Below are 19,770 nucleotides of genomic sequence, written 5' to 3'. Positions count from 1 at the left end.
ATGATCTTGGGTGCCAGTGGTTAATGCAAAAGTTGTTTTCTTCACCAATTCCCAGAAAATGAAAATGAAATGAGGTTCTTCCCTTAATTTTCTGTTCAGAGGTGGAACGAAAGAAAAACAAAACAAATTTGGAAATCAGCTCCGAGTTTTATTTTTTTATTTAGTGATACAGCACAGTAATCGGCCCTTGTCGACCTCAATGGGTCTGCACCACCAATTACACCCATGCGACCAATTAACCTGCTTACCCGTACGTGTTTGGATTTGGGAGGAAACCAGAGCACCTGGAGGAAGTCCACGCGGTTATGGGGAGAACATACAAACCTCTTACAGAAGGCAGTAGGTCGCTGGCACTGGAATGATGTTATTCTAACTGCTATGCTGTGAGTTCTGATGAGGGATCGAATTTTAATGGGAAATAAGGAAACTGCAGAGATGTTAAACAAACCAATATGTTGTGTAACCAGATTTTTGTTGATAAAATAACATACAAAAAGTTATACACAAAATTGGAGTTCACAGGTTTCATATAATATATTAGCACCTAGAGAGGACAGATTCATGCACTATAAAATGGTCATCTTCAAGCTGCTGATTATGTGTGTTAAATATACGATCAACTTTGGCCATTTTGAATAAAATCAGAAAGTACTGGGTGTACTCGTCGAGTCAGGCAGCATGTATGGAGAGAGAATCAGAATGAATGTTTCAAATTGATTAACCAGAACTGGGATATCAGAAATGAAGAAAGTAATTTCTAACTTTTTCCAGATCCAATGAAGGGTTTCAACTTGAAGTGTTAACTCAGTCTCTCTACAAGTGCCATCTGGCCAGTCAAGTTGTTATGATTCTCCATGCCTGTCCCTTTGTGGGCAACATGTTTTGTTTCTGTCCTATAGAGACCACTCCCTCCCATCCTCATCCTTCATCTAGTACATTGAAGGGTGTATTGGTGCTGCTTCCTTTTCTGACAAAGAACTTGAAAGTTCCACATCGTCCCTCTTTGACTTCCCTTCTGTTACTTGACATCACCTTCTTCACGCAGACACGAGGAAACTGCAGATGCTGGAAATTCAAGCAACACACACAAAAAATGCTGGTGAACGCAGCAGGCCAGGCAGCATCTGTAGGAAGAGGTACAGTTGACGTTTCGGGCTGGGACCCTTCATCAGGACTAACTGAAAGAAGAGATGGTAAGAGATTTGAAAGTGGGAGGGGGAGATCTGAAATGATAGGAGAAGACAGGAGGGGAGGGGTGGATCCAAGAGCTGGAAAGTTGATTGGCAAAAGGGATACCAGACTGGATAAGGGAGAGGATCATGGGACAGGAAGCCTGGGGAGAGAGAGAAGGGGGGAGGGGTGTTTCTCCGGTTGGCAGTCAGTGGTGAGTAGGGTGCCACAGGAGTCAGTGCTGGGCCCGCAGCTGTTTACCATTTACACTAAACTGAGTGGAAAAGCAAACTGTATAGACGATGTGGAGAGTCTGCAGAGGGATATAGATAGGTTAAGTGAGTGGGCCAAGGTCTGGCAGATGGTTGGTAAATGCGAGATCATCCACTTTGGAAGGAATAATAGAAGAGCAGATTATCATTTACATAGTGAAAGGTTGCAGCATGTTGTTGTGCAGAGGGACTTGGGAGTGTTTGTTCATGAATCACAAAAAGTTGGCTTGCAGGTACAACAGGTTATTAAGAAGGCAAATGAAATGTTGGCCATTGCTAGAGGGATTGAATTCAAGAGCAGGGAGGTCATGCTGAAACTATACAGGGTTCTGGTGAGGCCGCACCTGCAGTTCTGGTCTCCATACTTGAGGAATGATATACTGGCTTTGGAGGCAGTGCAGAGGAGGTTCACCAGGTTGATTCCAGAGATGAAAGGGTTAACCTATGAGGAGAGATTGAGTCACCTGGGACTATACTCTCTGGAATTCAGAAGAATGAGAGGGGATCTTATAGAAACATACAAAATTTTGAAAGGGATAGATAAGATAGAAGTAGGAAAGTTGTTTCCATTAGTAGGTGAGACTAGAAGTAGGGGACATTGCCTCAAGATTCGGGGGAGAAGATTTAGGATGGAGATGAGGAGAAACTGTTTTTCCCAGAGTGGTGAATCTGTGGAATTCTCTGCCCAGGGAAGCAGTTGAGGCTTCTTCACTAAATATATTTAAGATACAGTTAGATAGATTTTTACATAGTAAGGGAATTAAGGGTTATGGGGAAAAGGCAGGTAGATGGAGCTGAGTTTACAGACAGATCAGCCATGATCTTATTGAACGGCAGGCAGGCTCGATGGGCCAGATGGCCTACTCTTGCTCCTATTTCTTATGTTCTTATGTTTACCGAGTGATCTCTGTCACAGATGTGCAGAAGAATTTCTAGGACAGTGATTATAGTTGATTTCCTAAAGACAGTATTTTCCCCATCAAAGGATCTTGTACAGAGATTGTATTATTACGTGTGTACATAATAAAGAACTTCAGTTTTCAGTGTGCAACATGGGTGGTTCACACATGCTCTTGCCAGGCTGAAGTGTCCTGAGTAAATGTAGCTGAGCTGAAGCCGTTCTGTAAATTTGTAGATAAAATAGTTCTAGTGTTTTTACCCACGCATTTGCCTTTGTTAAACATAACATAGATCACTGAGCCACCTTCAAAGCTGAGCCGTCATTTTACTGTTCACCATGGTGAAAACAATTGCCTTAGTACCTGTGCTTCAGTAATTTGAGATCTCAGTCCCAGTTGTAATGTTTGAATTTGGTACCTTGGGGCAATAATACAACGTGAATCAGTCCAGCTCTACTGGGCACATCCATTTATTGTCCTTCATATTTCCCGAATTAAAAAGATCTGAATGCTTAAACAGTACTGTATTTTTGAGAACAGAGACTGAAATGAACATTAACTCCATGCATGAGGTGGGTAAATCTCTTCCTGTGGTAAACACAGAATATGGATGTGCACAGCATTGTCATCTATCTACATTTCTGTCCATAATTCATTGGGTTTAACCCATCAGATTTCACCCTAAAATCAGAACATCTTTGACTTGTTAAATTGCTTCTATAATATTTTTTAACTGGCCTGGATTTCAACACACAGTTAACACAAAGTTAAGCACTGCAGTAAGTGATATCCACAGTTAAGCAGTGAATCAAGACATTACATTTAGTCTTTGACCATCTTAAGTAGGAATAGTGACCACTTTATTAGGTACACCTGTACACAGGCTCTTTAATACTAATAACTAATCAAAGACTCAATGCATAAAAGCATGCAGACATGATCAAAAGGTTCATTTGTTGTTCATACCAAACATCAGATTGGGGAAGAAATGTTACCTAAGTGACTTTGACTGTGGAATGATTGTTTGTTCCAAACAGGGTGGTTTGAGTATCTCAGAAAGTGCTGATCTCCTGGAATTTTCATGCACAACAATCTCTAGGATTTACAGAGAGTAGTGTGAAAAACAAAACAACATGCAATGAGCAGCGGTTCTGTGGGCAAAAATGGTCAGAGAAGAATGGCCCGACTGGTTCAAGATGATAGGAAAGTGACAGCAACTCAAATAACCACACATTATAACAGTAGTATGCAGAAGAGCATCTCTGGGTCACGAGGATGGGTTACAGTGACAGAAAACCATGATGATACATTTAATCTCCACTCTATTAGTTACAGGAAGTGCCAGTAAAGTGACCACTGAGTGTATTTTACAGCAGAGTCAAACGACTAATACACCCTTAACCGGTCATTTGTAAATAATAGGAACGGCTTTCTAATGGATGTGGTCATGTCTGACAGTACTAGAATATTTGTTATTTTTGTCAATGTGCCCAAATCTTGAATGGCACTGACATATTGAATAGAGTAGCCTCACATCTCAAGAAATATGCACATCTGAGTACAAAATATTTACATAGAAATTGGAACTACCAAGAAGTAGAATGTAATCCTTACAAGAGATTTCACAGAACAATGCATATAATGATTATGGAGACACCCACCTCCTTCAGCACATAGGTTGCAGCAGTTCAAGTGTGTGATCCAGATTTCAATTTATAAAATTATATATATATGTATGTGTATGTATGTATGTGTGTGTGTGTGTGTGTGTGCATGAAAACTGGTTGGTGCAACAAACCTGGATAGTCTGCAAATTTACAAATAAAAATAGTTCTAAAATTCTAGTTCCTAAGCTTTCAAGATCAATCACATTAAATATCTTCATCCAATTTCTTAATAAAGTTAAAAATATAATCATGAAAAGTTTTCAAAAAGTTCGGATTCCCTTTATTGTATAAATAAATCACATATACACACTTAAGGAAGAGGATATTTATCACTAAAGATTTAAAGTAAGGGAATAATGCTTTTTCTATTTACTGGTTTCTATATCTATTGAAAACATACATCGAGTACATGAAGGCACATTGTTCCTAGTTTTGTTGCTTTAAGTGCAATAATAAAAGCAAACAATGTTGCATTATATCACATTTACTCATTAGCCACAAAACAATTTAATAATTGAATAAAAAGTGGCTGTGTCATACTCCAGAACTATATATTTATCCACTTAAAACCCGAACCATAAACTTACGGTCTATGTAGTTTTGTAAGGTGGTTGTAAATTAATATCCACTAAAATGCAACAGGATCATACAAGACACCACAGAAGTTCCATCCAATGCAATACCTACTGGAACGGTGGCAGTTACAGGTATTCATCTGGCAGAGTTATATTTAAGCAGTTTGTTTCAATATGCAGAGCATAATTTACTACATACAAAGGAAATTTGTCCAGTCACACAATATACTGATGACATCAGAATCAAATGGAACGGAAGTAGAAATCATAGCAGGTGGAGTGACTTAGCAAAATATTTCTTGCAGAATTTAATGGGGGGGGATTGTAGGTCCTACAGAATACAATGCATCTGTCAAAAATGTATTTCATTTTTGAGGGAGAGCAGGTGGTGTTTAAAACAGATACTAAACTTCAGCAGCATCTAAAATGTGTCTGCTGGCCAGTGAGCAAGTTTGGGATATTAAATAGCAAATCTCTACTTCAAATGAGCTTGAGGATCAGTCCCCAGACCAAAGGTGAATTGCTGGGGGAAGATTTCAAACGTCTCTACAGTTGTGAGTGAAGATTAGTGCAGAATAGGGGAAAAGGGATGATAAAATCTTCCTACATACAGATTTTTTCTGACTTCTGGTAGGAACATTTGCTTGTTCAGTTAAGTATATTAACTCCTGCAATGCAGCAACTTTGTTTTAGAAAGGTTTTGCAGGGCAATGTTAATTGGCTATCCAGCTGCATAAATTCTCCTTTAAGTTTTGAAGCTGACAGTAGCTTTTCCAGCATTGTGCTGCTAGGTGTAGGTATCAGCATTCAAGCACTAAGCCAAAAGCTGCCAACTGCACTGACTGCTAGGTGCCATGTTAATCAATGGAATGAATCAGAAATGTTAACATTATTACACTATTCAAGCAAGCAATAGTTCTTAATTATTGTTGAGGAATAACAGCAAATTATCATCTAACATACCAATATAAAAATGTATTTTGAAATGTGGAATTATAATATTATATAATATGTAACAGCATGTTCAACTACTATATTTCCCTTTAGAGTAGCATAAATAAATTAAAACTCTTCTGTACTTTGATTTCATTCTGCGGTTGTGTTTTAACAGGATTGATCCCCCTCCTGTAACTTCCACAATTGCCGTAAGTCTTGTGCAAAACTTGTCAATGAGTTTCAACATCCTGAGCCTCGGGGGTACTGCAGTCAGTTATGTCCTCACCTGCTTTTTTCAAGCAGATAGACAGAGGATCATGATTGAAAAAGGAATTGGTTGATCTATCTCTCTACAGGGTAATGTTCAGGAACTCCATTGCAGGTCTGGTGTTTCTTTCAATGAAAGCACAATTGAAGATTTGAACAGAGGCGAACTCACTTGGACGAAGAAGCAGGTATGCCTTGAACTCAGTACCTTTGTCAAATAAGACTGAATACCAGGAGAAGGAAATTGTCACTGTCAATTTTCAATAAAGCTGGCATTAACTTAGTCTACAGGAGAAAATAATTAAATGGCACTTTCCCTGTGATGTTCCTTTCATTATACTAAGAGAACATTATCAGCAGGAAATAAGTACTGTAATAACTTCTGGCAGTAACTTTGTGAACTTGAAGCTACAATATATGAGTTTAAAACATTATTGTATGCTCTTTAGAAGTCTTTTGTATCATTTATTCTAATTAAGTTGAGAGTATTAGCTCTGTACTGTACCACTTCAATGGCTTCTGTTCCTAAGCCAGATGAAGATTCACAGGTGCAGGAACTATGAGGGGACAGATAAACAAAGAAGGCGGATATCGCTGTGAACACTCAACAGAACAATGGAACTCCCTGGGAAAAGGAACAATGAATCACACTTATGATCTTATAAAAAGTACTTCATAGAGGAGTAAAAAGAGAAAATGAAAAATTCTGAAGATCTGTAATAAACATCTAGTTCTAAGGTAACCTTGCGACCAACAGGATGCCGGTAAATAAATCTTTTCTGTAAAATAAAAAGGGAAACTATCACACACATAGCCTCATTACACAACCTTGGATGGCAGTATTGGAAATACGGCCACACCGTGAAGCCAACCTTCGACATAAACAAAGAACTGACATTACAAACCTGTAGAAACCATGCAAACCAGGTTAATACTAAATTCCATTTTCTCTCAAATTATTTTCCTTGGTATGTGACTACATTTAAACAGGTGTATTTGGTGCATTTTGAACCAGTTAGACAAATATAATGAAATCAGTTTTTTAAAAAATATATTTTCTGTCTCAGGTTTTGTCCTTACCAAAGATTGAAATTTGTCAAATGGGTCAGAGAGGGGCAACTAGCTCCGGGTTCTTAATATAATACTGAAAGTTGTATAAGAAAATATCAGATTGAATTGTCCAATTGGTCCATTGGAATGTCAAATCTTCTCCATTTATTAATACTGATGTACAAGGTATCATTTGACTGTGTATGGAACTGATTCCAAGGCTGACAATTAACTTAATAGCTAAGGTTACCAATATTTCTTCCAACAGGTAGGCAGGGCTTCTGGAATTATCTCCAGAGCTCAATAGATGGTGAAAAATGTTTATTGGATAAATTAATAATGGCAGGTTTACGTGTGGCCTCACACATAAGCTGGCCATTTTACCCAAGCCTCTCAATTGCCTTTTATTAGGTCTTCTCACATTCAGTCCCTTACCCACCCTTTCACAGTCGTTAGAAACAAAAAATGCTGGAAACACTCGGGTGATCAGGCAGCATCTTTGGAAAGAGAAACAGATGTTTCAAATCAAAGGCCCTTTGTCAGTGATGCTTCTCCAGGATATCCGGAGTATTGACTCTCGTTCTATTTCCACAGATGCTGCCTTACTGCTTGAGTGTTTCCAGTATTTCCTGTCTTTGCTTTGAACCTCCAGCATCTGCAGATTTTTGATGTTCTCTCACATACTTTCTTTGTCTTCCCTCCTTTCACCACACCCCCAGGTTCCATGTTTGCCATCCATCAGATAAAATGGCAAATCTGGTTTCAATATGGTGACTGATTCCGGGATCTTAGCCATGATCACTAGAGCCAGCGGGTGTGGTATCACCTGCGATACTGAAGGCCAACAACCACAAGGACTGGACTACGTGAGGCCCCGGTGTTCTGTGTGAGCCTAGCCTCAAAATCAGGGGTGACTAGAAGTAAAATAAGCCAAGTCAGCTATATGGGCTCAAGTACCAGGGGTATTGTTTTGCAGTCAGTGAAGCACATCAAATTGATAAGGCTGTAGCAGTGATAACAAAAACATTAAGGCAATCAAGTCCCCCTGCTTCCAGTCCACAGACACATTGTCCACCCCCCCCCCCATACATATGTAATTTTGGTCACCATTTAAATATCTGTTACCATCTGTGTTATTATGGTTGGGCTGCTCACCCTGCCTCCTCCTCATCTCTGTTAAAATCTCAAAGGGGACAATATTTGCATTTAAATAAAGAAATTCTGTAAAATACGGGACTGTTGACAACCCTACCTGTGCCCAGTTTAATATCAGGGCCAGGCAGAAATATCAGGACAGACCCTTGTCTACCTGCTTAGCAGTTTTTAGTTTTAAAACATGTAGATATTTTTATACAAGTTATTTTGTTTCAACATCAGAAGTAAATTCAACTTAGTTCTGCAGAGGATTAAGTATATGAATACCATGAAGCACACTTGCAACATATAAAATTTGACATTTGTCAAAAATATATTTACACTGTTTGGACTGTTAATCCATGTTCTAATAACAACACAAGGTAATGAATTAGCTCAAGATTAACAATTTTCTAAATAGGTTTTCAAAATAAGTGAAGACAATATTTTCAGACAGATTTTTACACATAAGACTCCTCTGAGAAAAACACCTGTTCAAAGTTTTCGAACTTTGGATTGGTGCAGCACTCCTTTTGCCATCCTTTCTTGTCCTGGATCGCTGCATTCTTCAATCGTTGTGTTGTTACCAAGCAGTTCTTGGCATCAGTTAGGAAAAAGTAATCCCTGACTGTTTTAGCTGCATTACGTGACAGAACCTTGGGACGCCTGCTGCGAGCCTCCCACTCGGGTGTGTGGTCTCCACTCAGAGGTGGAAACAGCTTCTCTTCCTGCAACATCCTGCCCCTTTCCTCCGATACCTTGGCATTGCCTAAACTTGGGCAAGAAACCCTTTTAAAAGAATGTCGATCTAATGCACTATGACTAGAATTTCCATCAACCATAAAAGGGGACGATTGCTGGCATGGTTTTGATTGAAAACATAGCACTGAATTCTGCCCATAAAAAACAGTCTGAGGAATTTGATAAGGCCCACTCTGTCCTGGAAAAGCCTTGCTGGCAGTGCTCATTGAAGGGGAACCACGAGTAATGGAGCTGTTTGCAAGTTCCCAAGAATCAGATTGCAATAAATGTTGCAAAGGTCGAACCATTGATCCTTTCTCTTTTGCAGCTGTATTCAGCAGTAGTGAACCAACACCCTCTGGATAAGGAGGAAGATCTGCACACTGGCTTTTGTCTGCATTTTGAATCATGCTTTCCCCTTCTGCGACAGAAACAGGCAACTGTCCGTGAACTCCTTCAAAATATGCACCTTCAAGCTTACCTCCATTTTCCATTTTTCTAAGCATGCAAGTTCCACTTTCCTTGCTCCTTCTATCATTCTTCCCAGCGATGTTTGTCGAGATATCTTCTGTCACACTGGAAGTCCTCTTGTCTTTCTCCAGTGCAATGGAGGAGGAACCAGGAAGTGAGCTAGGGTAATATCCAGGGGACAGCTGTCCAGGAAAATATTTAAAAATACCAGGGCTAGGTAGCATTGCCAGTTGGCCTTTCTGAGACTGAGTGGCATAACAAGATGGCGAGAAGGTTTCACTTGGAGTGAAGACAAAATATTCTGGATTGTATTTAAAAACACTATCACATGAACTTACAGAGGACCCGGAGAAGGGAGTGCCTGGGGAAGATAGACTGGAGCTGCTCATTGTGGAAGGGTCCTGAATTTTGAGGGGAGGAGGTGGCTGATGTTGACCATTACTCAATGATCCCCTTCGATCTGATTTATGGCCACTGTTTCTGCACCCATCCAAATCAGTGCTCTCCTTCACGTTGTGTTTTGTCAGATTCTGGCCTCCGATCTGTAGTTGTTCAATGCAGTTCTCGGCTGTCTGACTCAGGACAGCGTCGCAACTAGTTTTGCGGATTAGAGGCTTGCGACTCTGGCACAGCTGAACAAACTGTGAAGTAGGAGGAACTATACTCGGCTCAGAACACCTTCTGTGCCTTCTAGGGTCTGTCAGAGTCTCGCAAGTCGGGTAACCAGAACTGCTGGAGTCCAGGAGGGCTTTGTTTGAAAACTGGCAGATTACACTTTCTTCCAGGGAAGCTGGAGGAATTTGTAAGGATTTCATTGTCAATGGGACCTTTCTATGAGCTGCTTCATCCTCAGCCTGGTCAAGGTCACAGTCACTCCAGGACAGAACTGAATCCCTGCTTCTAGTTTCTTGGCTTCTCTTTGTCATTAGAGTGGAGTCAGTTTCATCATTGAGCTCATTTTCCAGACTGTTGTAAGAGGAGTCGTGCATTTGAAATGAAGAGAGATCTGCAAGAAAAAGTCACACAATGTTGACTGACTATTTTGTAACACAAGTTATTAATATTGGCAAATTGATCTCTGTTAAAATATATGGCTCTACCCTCTAATTTTCATCCTACCTTCTTTTAAATGCTTCTTGAAATACTGTATCTGGCACATTCAAAGTTCTTTCCTCCTTTTTTTATTGTTAATAATTTTCAAACTGTTATACATTCTGTTCATAATTCTGTAGTCAGTGATATTTCTAGGCTCCATTTTACCAACTATTTGCTTTGGTCAATTTTGTTCTTATTTTTTCTGAATTTGAAATTCTCTGCTCACATTTGCCCCCAGCAATAAGGAATTTAAGCAAATAAGAAAAAAAGTTGTATTTGCATTATACTTTTCATGTCCTGTAGTGTCACACCGTAATTTACAACTGATGAAAGGTTTTGTAGCACTGTTAGTGCTTAATATTTATTTCTCTCATTGCGTTAGAATTCAACAAGTAGTTTAGTTAATTTTACATTCACCAGCTTTAGGAGATGGGTACTTGATGGGTAATGTTGGGTACTTTGTGGGGAATGATGGGTACTTGTCATTGTAGTTTATTTAAAAAAATCAATATTTGAAATAGTTTCATGCCATCAAGAAAAACTGTAGGGTTTATTGTAACTATTGGTCTGAATGTGAATTCTACTCCGTTCATTTTAAAAAGTGTTAGCAGGGTGACAATTCCCATACCTGAACCATCATCTCTGCTCCCAAACCTCCTTGATGATAATACTTCAAAGAGAGAAGTGAAGACATCGCCAAAAATCCTGGAACAGTTTTCAATTAAAAACTGCACAAACAAGGCAACCTGGAGAAGGAGAGAGGCCAGAGTGTGATTTCATTATTTTAAAATCCCATTCCACTATCTAGTATTACATGATTTGTATATACAGAAAACACTGCAGCAGGATAAGGAATATGTGTACAGACTCAAAATCATGATTATTCTGACAGGAGCGAGCATATATTGCTGCAGATACGGCCTATCCCTCCAGACGACAACATGAATCTTGGCACAGATAGATGCCAGATACTGTTAACCCACACATTCTCCACCAGCAAAGAGATGCCGGATACTGTTAACCGACACATTCTCCAACCAGCAGAGAGATGGCAGATAGTGTTAACCCACACATTCTCCATCAGCAGAGAGATACCAGATACAGTGAACCCACACATTCTCCACCAGCAGAGGGATGCCGGATACTGTTAACACACACATTCTCCACCAGCAGAGAGATGCCGGACACTGTTAATCCACACATTCTCCAACAGCAGAGAGATGCCGGATGCTGCTAACCCACACATTCTCAACCGGCAGAGAGATGCCGGATACTGTTAACCCACACAACCTCCAAACAGCAGAGAGATTCCAGATACTGTTAACCCACACATTCTCCACCAGCAGAGAGATGCCAGATACTGTGAACCCACACATTCTCCATCAGCAGAGAGATACCGGATACTGTTAACCCACACATTCTCCAACCAGCAGAGAGATTCCAGATACTGTTAAGCCGCACATTCTCCATCAGCAGAGAGATGCCGAATACTGTTAACACACACATTCTCCACCAGCAGAGAGATGCCGGATACTGTTAACCCACACATTCTCCAACCATCAGAGAGATGCCAGATACTATTAACTCACAGATTCTCCATCAGCAGAGAGATGCCGAATACTGTTAACACACACATTCTCCACCAGCAGAGAGATGCCGGATACTGTTAACCCACACATTCTCCAACCATCAGAGAAATGCCAGATACTGTTAACTCACACATTCTCCATCAGCAGAGAGATGCTGGATACTGATAACACACACATTCTCCACCAGCAGAGAGTTGCCGGATACTGTTAACCCACACAACCTCCAACCAGCAGTGAGATTCCAGATACTCTTAACCCACACATTCTCCACCAGCAGAGAGGTGCCAGATACTGTTAACCCACACATTCTCCAACCAGCAGAGAGGTGCCGGATACTGTTAACCCACACATTCTCCAACCATCAGAGAGATGCCGGATACTGTTAACCCACACATTCTCCAACCAGCAGAGAGAATCCAGATACTGTTAACCCGCACATTCTCCATCAGCAGAGAGATGCCGGATACTGTTAACCCACACATTCTCCACCAGCAGAGAGATGCCGGATACTGTTAACCCACACATTCTCCAACCATCAGAGAGATGACAGATACTGCTAACCCACACATTCTCCATCAGCAGAGAGATGCTGGATACTGTTAACACACACATTCTCCACCAGCAGAGAGATGCCGGATACTGTGAGCCCACACAACCTCCAACCAGCAGAGAGATTCCAGATACTGTTAAGCCACACATTCTCCACCAGCAGAGAGATGCCAGATACTGTTAACCCACACATTCTCCACCAGCAGAGAGATGCCAGATACTGTTAACCCACACATTCTCCAACCGGCAGAGAGATTCCAGATACTGTTAACCCACACATTCTCAATCAGCAGAGAGATTCCAGGTACTGTTAACCCACATCTTCTCCATCAGCAGAGAGATGCCGGACACTGTTAACCCACACATTCTCCAACCAGCAGAGAGATTACAGATGCTGTTAACCCACAAATTCTCCATCAGCAGAGAGATTCCAGGTACTGTTAACCCACATATTCTCCAACAGCAGAGAGATGCCGGATACTGTTAACCCACACATTCTCCAACCATCAGAGAGATGCCAGATACTGTTAACTCACACATTCTCCATCAGCAGAGAGATGCAGGATGCTGTTAACACACACATTCTCCACCAGCAGAGAGATGCCAGATACTGTTAAACCACACATTCTCCACCAGCAGAGAGGTGCCAGATACTGTTAACCCACACATTCTCCAACCAGCAGAGAGATGCCGTATACTGTTAACCCACACATTCTCCACCAGCAGAAAGATGCCAGATACTGTTAACCCACACATTCTCCACCAGCAGAGAGATGCCGGATACTGTTAACCCACACATTCTCCACCAGCAGAGAGATGCCGGATACTGTTAACCCACACATTCTCCACCAGCAGAGAGATGCCGGATACTGTTAACCCACACATTCTCCAACCAGCAGAGAGATGCCAGATACTGTTAACACACACATTCTCCATCAGCAGAGAGATGCCGGATAGTGTTAACCCACACATTCTCCACCAGCAGAGAGATGCCGGATACTGTTAACACACACATTCTCCACCAGCAGAGAGATGCCAAATACAGTTAACACACGCAATCTCCATCAGCAGAGAGATGCCGGATACTGTTATCCCACACATTCTCCACCAGCAGACAGATGCCGGATACTGTTAACCCACACATTCTCCACCAGCAGAGAGATGCCAGATACGGTTAACCCACACATTCTCCAACCAGCAGAGAGATTCCAGATACTGTTAACCCACACAGTCTCCATCAGCAGAGAGATTCCAGGTACTGTTAAACCACATGTTCTCCATCAGCAGAGAGATGCTGGATGCTGTTAACCCACCCATTCTCCATCAGCAGAGAGATTCCAGGTACTGTTAACCCACATATTCTCCATCAGCAGAGAGATGCCCGATACTGTTAACCCACACATTCTCCAACCAACAGAGAGATGCCAGATACTGTTAACCCACACATTCTCCATCAGCAGAGAGATGCCGAATACTGTTAACACACACATTCTCCACCAGCAGAGAGATGCCGGATACTGTTAACCCACACATTCTCCAACCATCAGAGAGATGCCAGATACTATTAACTCACACATTCTCCATCAGCAGAGAGATGCAGGATACTGTTAACACACACATTCTCCACCAGCAGAGAGATGGCAGATAGTGTTAACCCACACATTCTCCATCAGCAGAGAGATACCAGATACAGTGAACCCACACATTCTCCACCAGCAGAGGGATGCCGGATACTGTTAACACACACATTCTCCACCAGCAGAGAGATGCCGGACACTGTTAATCCACACATTCTCCAACAGCAGAGAGATGCCGGATGCTGCTAACCCACACATTCTCAACCGGCAGAGAGATGCCGGATACTGTTAACCCACACAACCTCCAAACAGCAGAGAGATTCCAGATACTGTTAACCCACACATTCTCCACCAGCAGAGAGATGCCAGATACTGTGAACCCACACATTCTCCATCAGCAGAGAGATACCGGATACTGTTAACCCACACATTCTCCAACCAGCAGAGAGATTCCAGATACTGTTAAGCCGCACATTCTCCATCAGCAGAGAGATGCCGAATACTGTTAACACACACATTCTCCACCAGCAGAGAGATGCCGGATACTGTTAACCCACACATTCTCCAACCATCAGAGAGATGCCAGATACTATTAACTCACAGATTCTCCATCAGCAGAGAGATGCCGAATACTGTTAACACACACATTCTCCACCAGCAGAGAGATGCCGGATACTGTTAACCCACACATTCTCCAACCATCAGAGAAATGCCAGATACTGTTAACTCACACATTCTCCATCAGCAGAGAGATGCTGGATACTGATAACACACACATTCTCCACCAGCAGAGAGTTGCCGGATACTGTTAACCCACACAACCTCCAACCAGCAGTGAGATTCCAGATACTGTTAACCCACACATTCTCCACCAGCAGAGAGGTGCCAGATACTGTTAACCCACACATTCTCCAACCAGCAGAGAGGTGCCGGATACTGTTAACCCACACATTCTCCAACCATCAGAGAGATGCCGGATACTGTTAACCCACACATTCTCCAACCAGCAGAGAGAATCCAGATACTGTTAACCCGCACATTCTCCATCAGCAGAGAGATGCCGGATACTGTTAACCCACACATTCTCCACCAGCAGAGAGATGCCGGATACTGTTAACCCACACATTCTCCAACCATCAGAGAGATGACAGATACTGCTAACCCACACATTCTCCATCAGCAGAGAGATGCTGGATACTGTTAACACACACATTCTCCACCAGCAGAGAGATGCCGGATACTGTGAGCCCACACAACCTCCAACCAGCAGAGAGATTCCAGATACTGTTAAGCCACACATTCTCCACCAGCAGAGAGATGCCAGATACTGTTAACCCACACATTCTCCACCAGCAGAGAGATGCCAGATACTGTTAACCCACACATTCTCCAACCGGCAGAGAGATTCCAGATACTGTTAACCCACACATTCTCAATCAGCAGAGAGATTCCAGGTACTGTTAACCCACATCTTCTCCATCAGCAGAGAGATGCCGGACACTGTTAACCCACACATTCTCCAACCAGCAGAGAGATTACAGATGCTGTTAACCCACAAATTCTCCATCAGCAGAGAGATTCCAGGTACTGTTAACCCACATATTCTCCAACAGCAGAGAGATGCCGGATACTGTTAACCCACACATTCTCCAACCATCAGAGAGATGCCAGATACTGTTAACTCACACATTCTCCATCAGCAGAGAGATGCAGGATGCTGTTAACACACACATTCTCCACCAGCAGAGAGATGCCAGATACTGTTAAACCACACATTCTCCACCAGCAGAGAGGTGCCAGATACTGTTAACCCACACATTCTCCAACCAGCAGAGAGATGCCGTATACTGTTAACCCACACATTCTCCACCAGCAGAAAGATGCCAGATACTGTTAACCCACACATTCTCCACCAGCAGAGAGATGCCGGATACTGTTAACCCACACATTCTCCACCAGCAGAGAGATGCCGGATACTGTTAACCCACACATTCTCCACCAGCAGAGAGATGCCGGATACTGTTAACCCACACATTCTCCAACCAGCAGAGAGATGCCAGATACTGTTAACACACACATTCTCCATCAGCAGAGGGATGCCGGATAGTGTTAACCCACACATTCTCCACCAGCAGAGAGATGCCGGATACTGTTAACACACACATTCTCCACCAGCAGAGAGATGCCAAATACAGTTAACACACGCAATCTCCATCAGCAGAGAGATGCCGGATACTGTTATCCCACACATTCTCCACCAGCAGACAGATGCCGGATACTGTTAACCCACACATTCTCCACCAGCAGAGAGATGCCAGATACGGTTAACCCACACATTCTCCAACCAGCAGAGAGATTCCAGATACTGTTAACCCACACAGTCTCCATCAGCAGAGAGATTCCAGGTACTGTTAAACCACATGTTCTCCATCAGCAGAGAGATGCCGGATGCTGTTAACCCACCCATTCTCCATCAGCAGAGAGATTCCAGGTACTGTTAACCCACATATTCTCCATCAGCAGAGAGATGCCGAATACTGTTAACACACACATTCTCCACCAGCAGAGAGATGCCGGATACTGTTAACCCACACATTCTCCAACCATCAGAGAGATGCCAGATACTATTAACTCACACATTCTCCATCAGCAGAGAGATGCAGGATACTGTTAACACACACATTCTCCACCAGCAGAGAGATGCCGGATACTGTTAACCCACACAACCTCCACCCAGCAGTGAGATTCCAGATACTGTTAACCCACACATTCTCCACCAGCAGAGAGATGCCAGATACTGTTAACCCACACATTCTCCACCAGCAGAGAGGTGCCAGATAATGTTAACCCGCTCATTCTCCACCAGCAGAGAGATGCCAGATACTGTTAACCCACACATTCTCCAACCAGCAGAGAGATGCCGGATATTGTTAACCCACACATTCTCCAACCAGCAGAGAGATGCCGGATACTGTTAACCCACACGTTCTCCATCAGCTGAAGGATGCCAGGTACTGTTAACCCACACATTCTCAACCAGCAGAGAGATGCCGGATACTGTTAACCCACACATTCTCCACCAGCAGAGAGATGCCGGATACTGTTAACCCACACATTCTCCAACCAGCAGAGAGATGCCGGATACTGTTAACTCACACATTCTCCATCAGCAGAGAGATGCCAGATACTGTTAACACACACATTCTCCACCAGCAGAGAGATGCCGGATACTGTTAATCCACACATTCTCCATCAGCAGAGAAATGCCAGATGCTGTTAACCCACACATTCTCAACCAGCAGAGCGATGCCAGATACTGTCAATCCACACATTCTCCAACCGGCAGAGAGATTCCAGATACTGTTAAGCTGCACATTCTCCATCAGCAGAGAGATGCCGAATACTGTTAACACACACATTCTCCACCAGCAGAGAGATGCCGGATACTGTTAACCCACACATTCTCCAACCATCAGAGAAATGCCAGATACTGTTAACTCACACATTTTCCATCAGCAGAGAGATGCTGGATACTGATAACACACACATTCTCCACCAGCAGAGAGTTGCCGGATACTGTTAACCCACACAATCTCCAACCAGCAGTGAGATTCCAGATACTGTTAACCCACACATTCTCCACCAGCAGAGAGATGCCAGATGCTGTTAACCCACACATTCTCAACCAGCAGAGAGATGCCGGATACTGTTAACCCACACAACCTCCAAACAGCAGAGAGATTCCAGATACTGTTAACCCACACATTCTCCACCAGCAGAGAGATGCCAGATACTGTGAACCCACACATTCTCCATCAGCAGAGACATACCGGATACTGTTAACCCACACATTCTCCAACCAGCAGAGAGATTCCAGATACTGTTAAGCCGCACATTCTCCATCAGCAGAGAGATGCCGAATACTGTTAACACACACATTCTCCACCAGCAGAGAGATGCCGGATACTGTTAACCCACACATTCTCCAACCATCAGAGAGATGCCAGATACTATTAACTCACACATTCTCCACCAGCAGAGAGATGCCGGATACTGTTAACCCACACATTCTCCAACCATCAGAGAAATGCCAGATACTGTTAAGTCACACATTCTCCATCAGCAGAGAGATGCTGGATACTGATAACACACACATTCTCCACCAGCAGAGAGTTGCCGGATACTGTTAACCCACACAACCTCCAACCAGCAGTGAGATTCCAGATACTGTTAACCCACACATTCTCCACCAGCAGAGAGGTGCCAGATACTGTTAACCCACACATTCTCCAACCAGCAGAGAGGTGCCGGATACTGTTAACCCACACATTCTCCAACCAGCAGAGAGATGCCGGATACTGTTAACCCACACATTCTCCAACCAGCAGAGAGAATCCAGATACTGTTAACCCGCACATTCTCCATCAGCAGAGAGATGCCGGATACTGTTAACCCACACATTCTCCAACCATCAGAGAGATTCCAGATACTGTTAAGCCACACATTCTCCACCAGCAGAGAGATGCCAGATACTGTTAACCCACACATTCTCCACCAGCAGAGAGATGCCAGATACTGTTAACCCCCACATTCTCCAACCGGCAGAGAGATTCCAGATACTGTTAACCCACACATTCTCCATCAGCAGAGAGATTCCAGGTACTGTTAACCCACATCTTCTCCATCAGCAGAGAGATGCTGTATACTGTTAACCCACACATTCTCCAACCAGCAGAGAGATTACAGATGCTGTTAACCCACAAATTCTCCATCAGCAGAGAGATTCCAGGTACTGTTAACCCACATATTCTCCAACAGCAGAGAGATGCCGGATACTGTTAACCCACACATTCTCCAACCATCAGAGAGATGCCAGATACTGTTAACTCACACATTCTCCATCAGCAGAGAGATGCAGGATGCTGTTAACACACACATTCTCCACCAGCAGAGAGATGCCAGATACTGTTAAACCACACATTCTCCACCAGCAGAGAGGTGCCAGATACTGTTAACCCACACATTCTCCAACCAGCAGAGAGGTGCCGGATACTGTTAACCCACACATTCTCCAACCAGCAGAGAGATGCCGGATACTGTTAACCCACACATTCTCCAACCAGCAGAGAGAATCCAGATACTGTTAACCCGCACATTCTCCATCAGCAGAGAGATGCCGGATACTGTTAACCCACACATTCTCCAACCATCAGAGAAATGCCAGATACTGTTAACTCACACATTCTCCATCAGCAGAGAGATGCTGGATACTGATAACACACTCATTCTCACCCAGCAGAGAGTTGCCGGATACTGTTAACCCACACAACCTCCAACCAGCAGTGAGATTCCAGATACTGTTAACCCACACATTCTCCACCAGCAGAGAGGTGCCAGATACAGTTAACCCACACATTCTCCAACCAGCAGAGAGGTGCCGGATACTGTTAACCCACACATTCTCCAACCAGCAGAGAGATGCCGGATACTGTTAACCCGCACATTCTCCACCAGCAGAGAGATGCCGGATACTGTGAGCCCGCACAACCTCCAACCAGCAGAGAGATTCCAGATACTGTTAAGCCACACATTCTCCACCAGCAGGGAGATGCCAGATACTGTTAACCCACACATTCTCCACCAGCAGAGAGATGCCAGATACTGTTAACCCCCACATTCTCCAACCGGCAGAGAGATTCCAGATACTGTTAACCCACACATTCTCCATCAGCAGAGAGATTCCAGGTACTGTTAACCCACATCTTCTCCATCAGCAGA

At 43.1% G+C, this 19,770-nt stretch overlaps 1 protein-coding gene across 2 annotated transcripts in view; it reads right to left on the bottom strand.

Annotated features, from left to right (window-relative positions):
• Nucleotides 1-5,792: 5,792 nt before the first annotated feature.
• Nucleotides 5,793-19,770, bottom strand: part of LOC140200175 (rho GTPase-activating protein 20-like) — a 409,640-nt gene continuing 395,662 nt past the window's right edge. For both annotated transcript variants that reach the window (XM_072263090.1, XM_072263091.1), the window contains exons 14-15: nucleotides 10,906-11,023; nucleotides 5,793-10,188 (exon numbers count right to left, since the gene is read on the bottom strand). In XM_072263090.1, the coding sequence (XP_072119191.1) occupies nucleotides 8,432-10,188; nucleotides 10,906-11,023 (1,875 nt within the window). In that variant the 3' untranslated portion in view covers nucleotides 5,793-8,431. The remainder of the gene's footprint in view (nucleotides 10,189-10,905; nucleotides 11,024-19,770) is intronic.

This window comes from Mobula birostris, chromosome 7 (genome assembly GCF_030028105.1).
Source record: "Mobula birostris isolate sMobBir1 chromosome 7, sMobBir1.hap1, whole genome shotgun sequence".
Classification (NCBI taxonomy): domain Eukaryota; kingdom Metazoa; phylum Chordata; class Chondrichthyes; order Myliobatiformes; family Myliobatidae; genus Mobula; species Mobula birostris.
The sequence above is the reverse complement of the archived record's forward strand: the minus strand, read 5'-3'. Positions and strand labels throughout refer to the sequence as shown.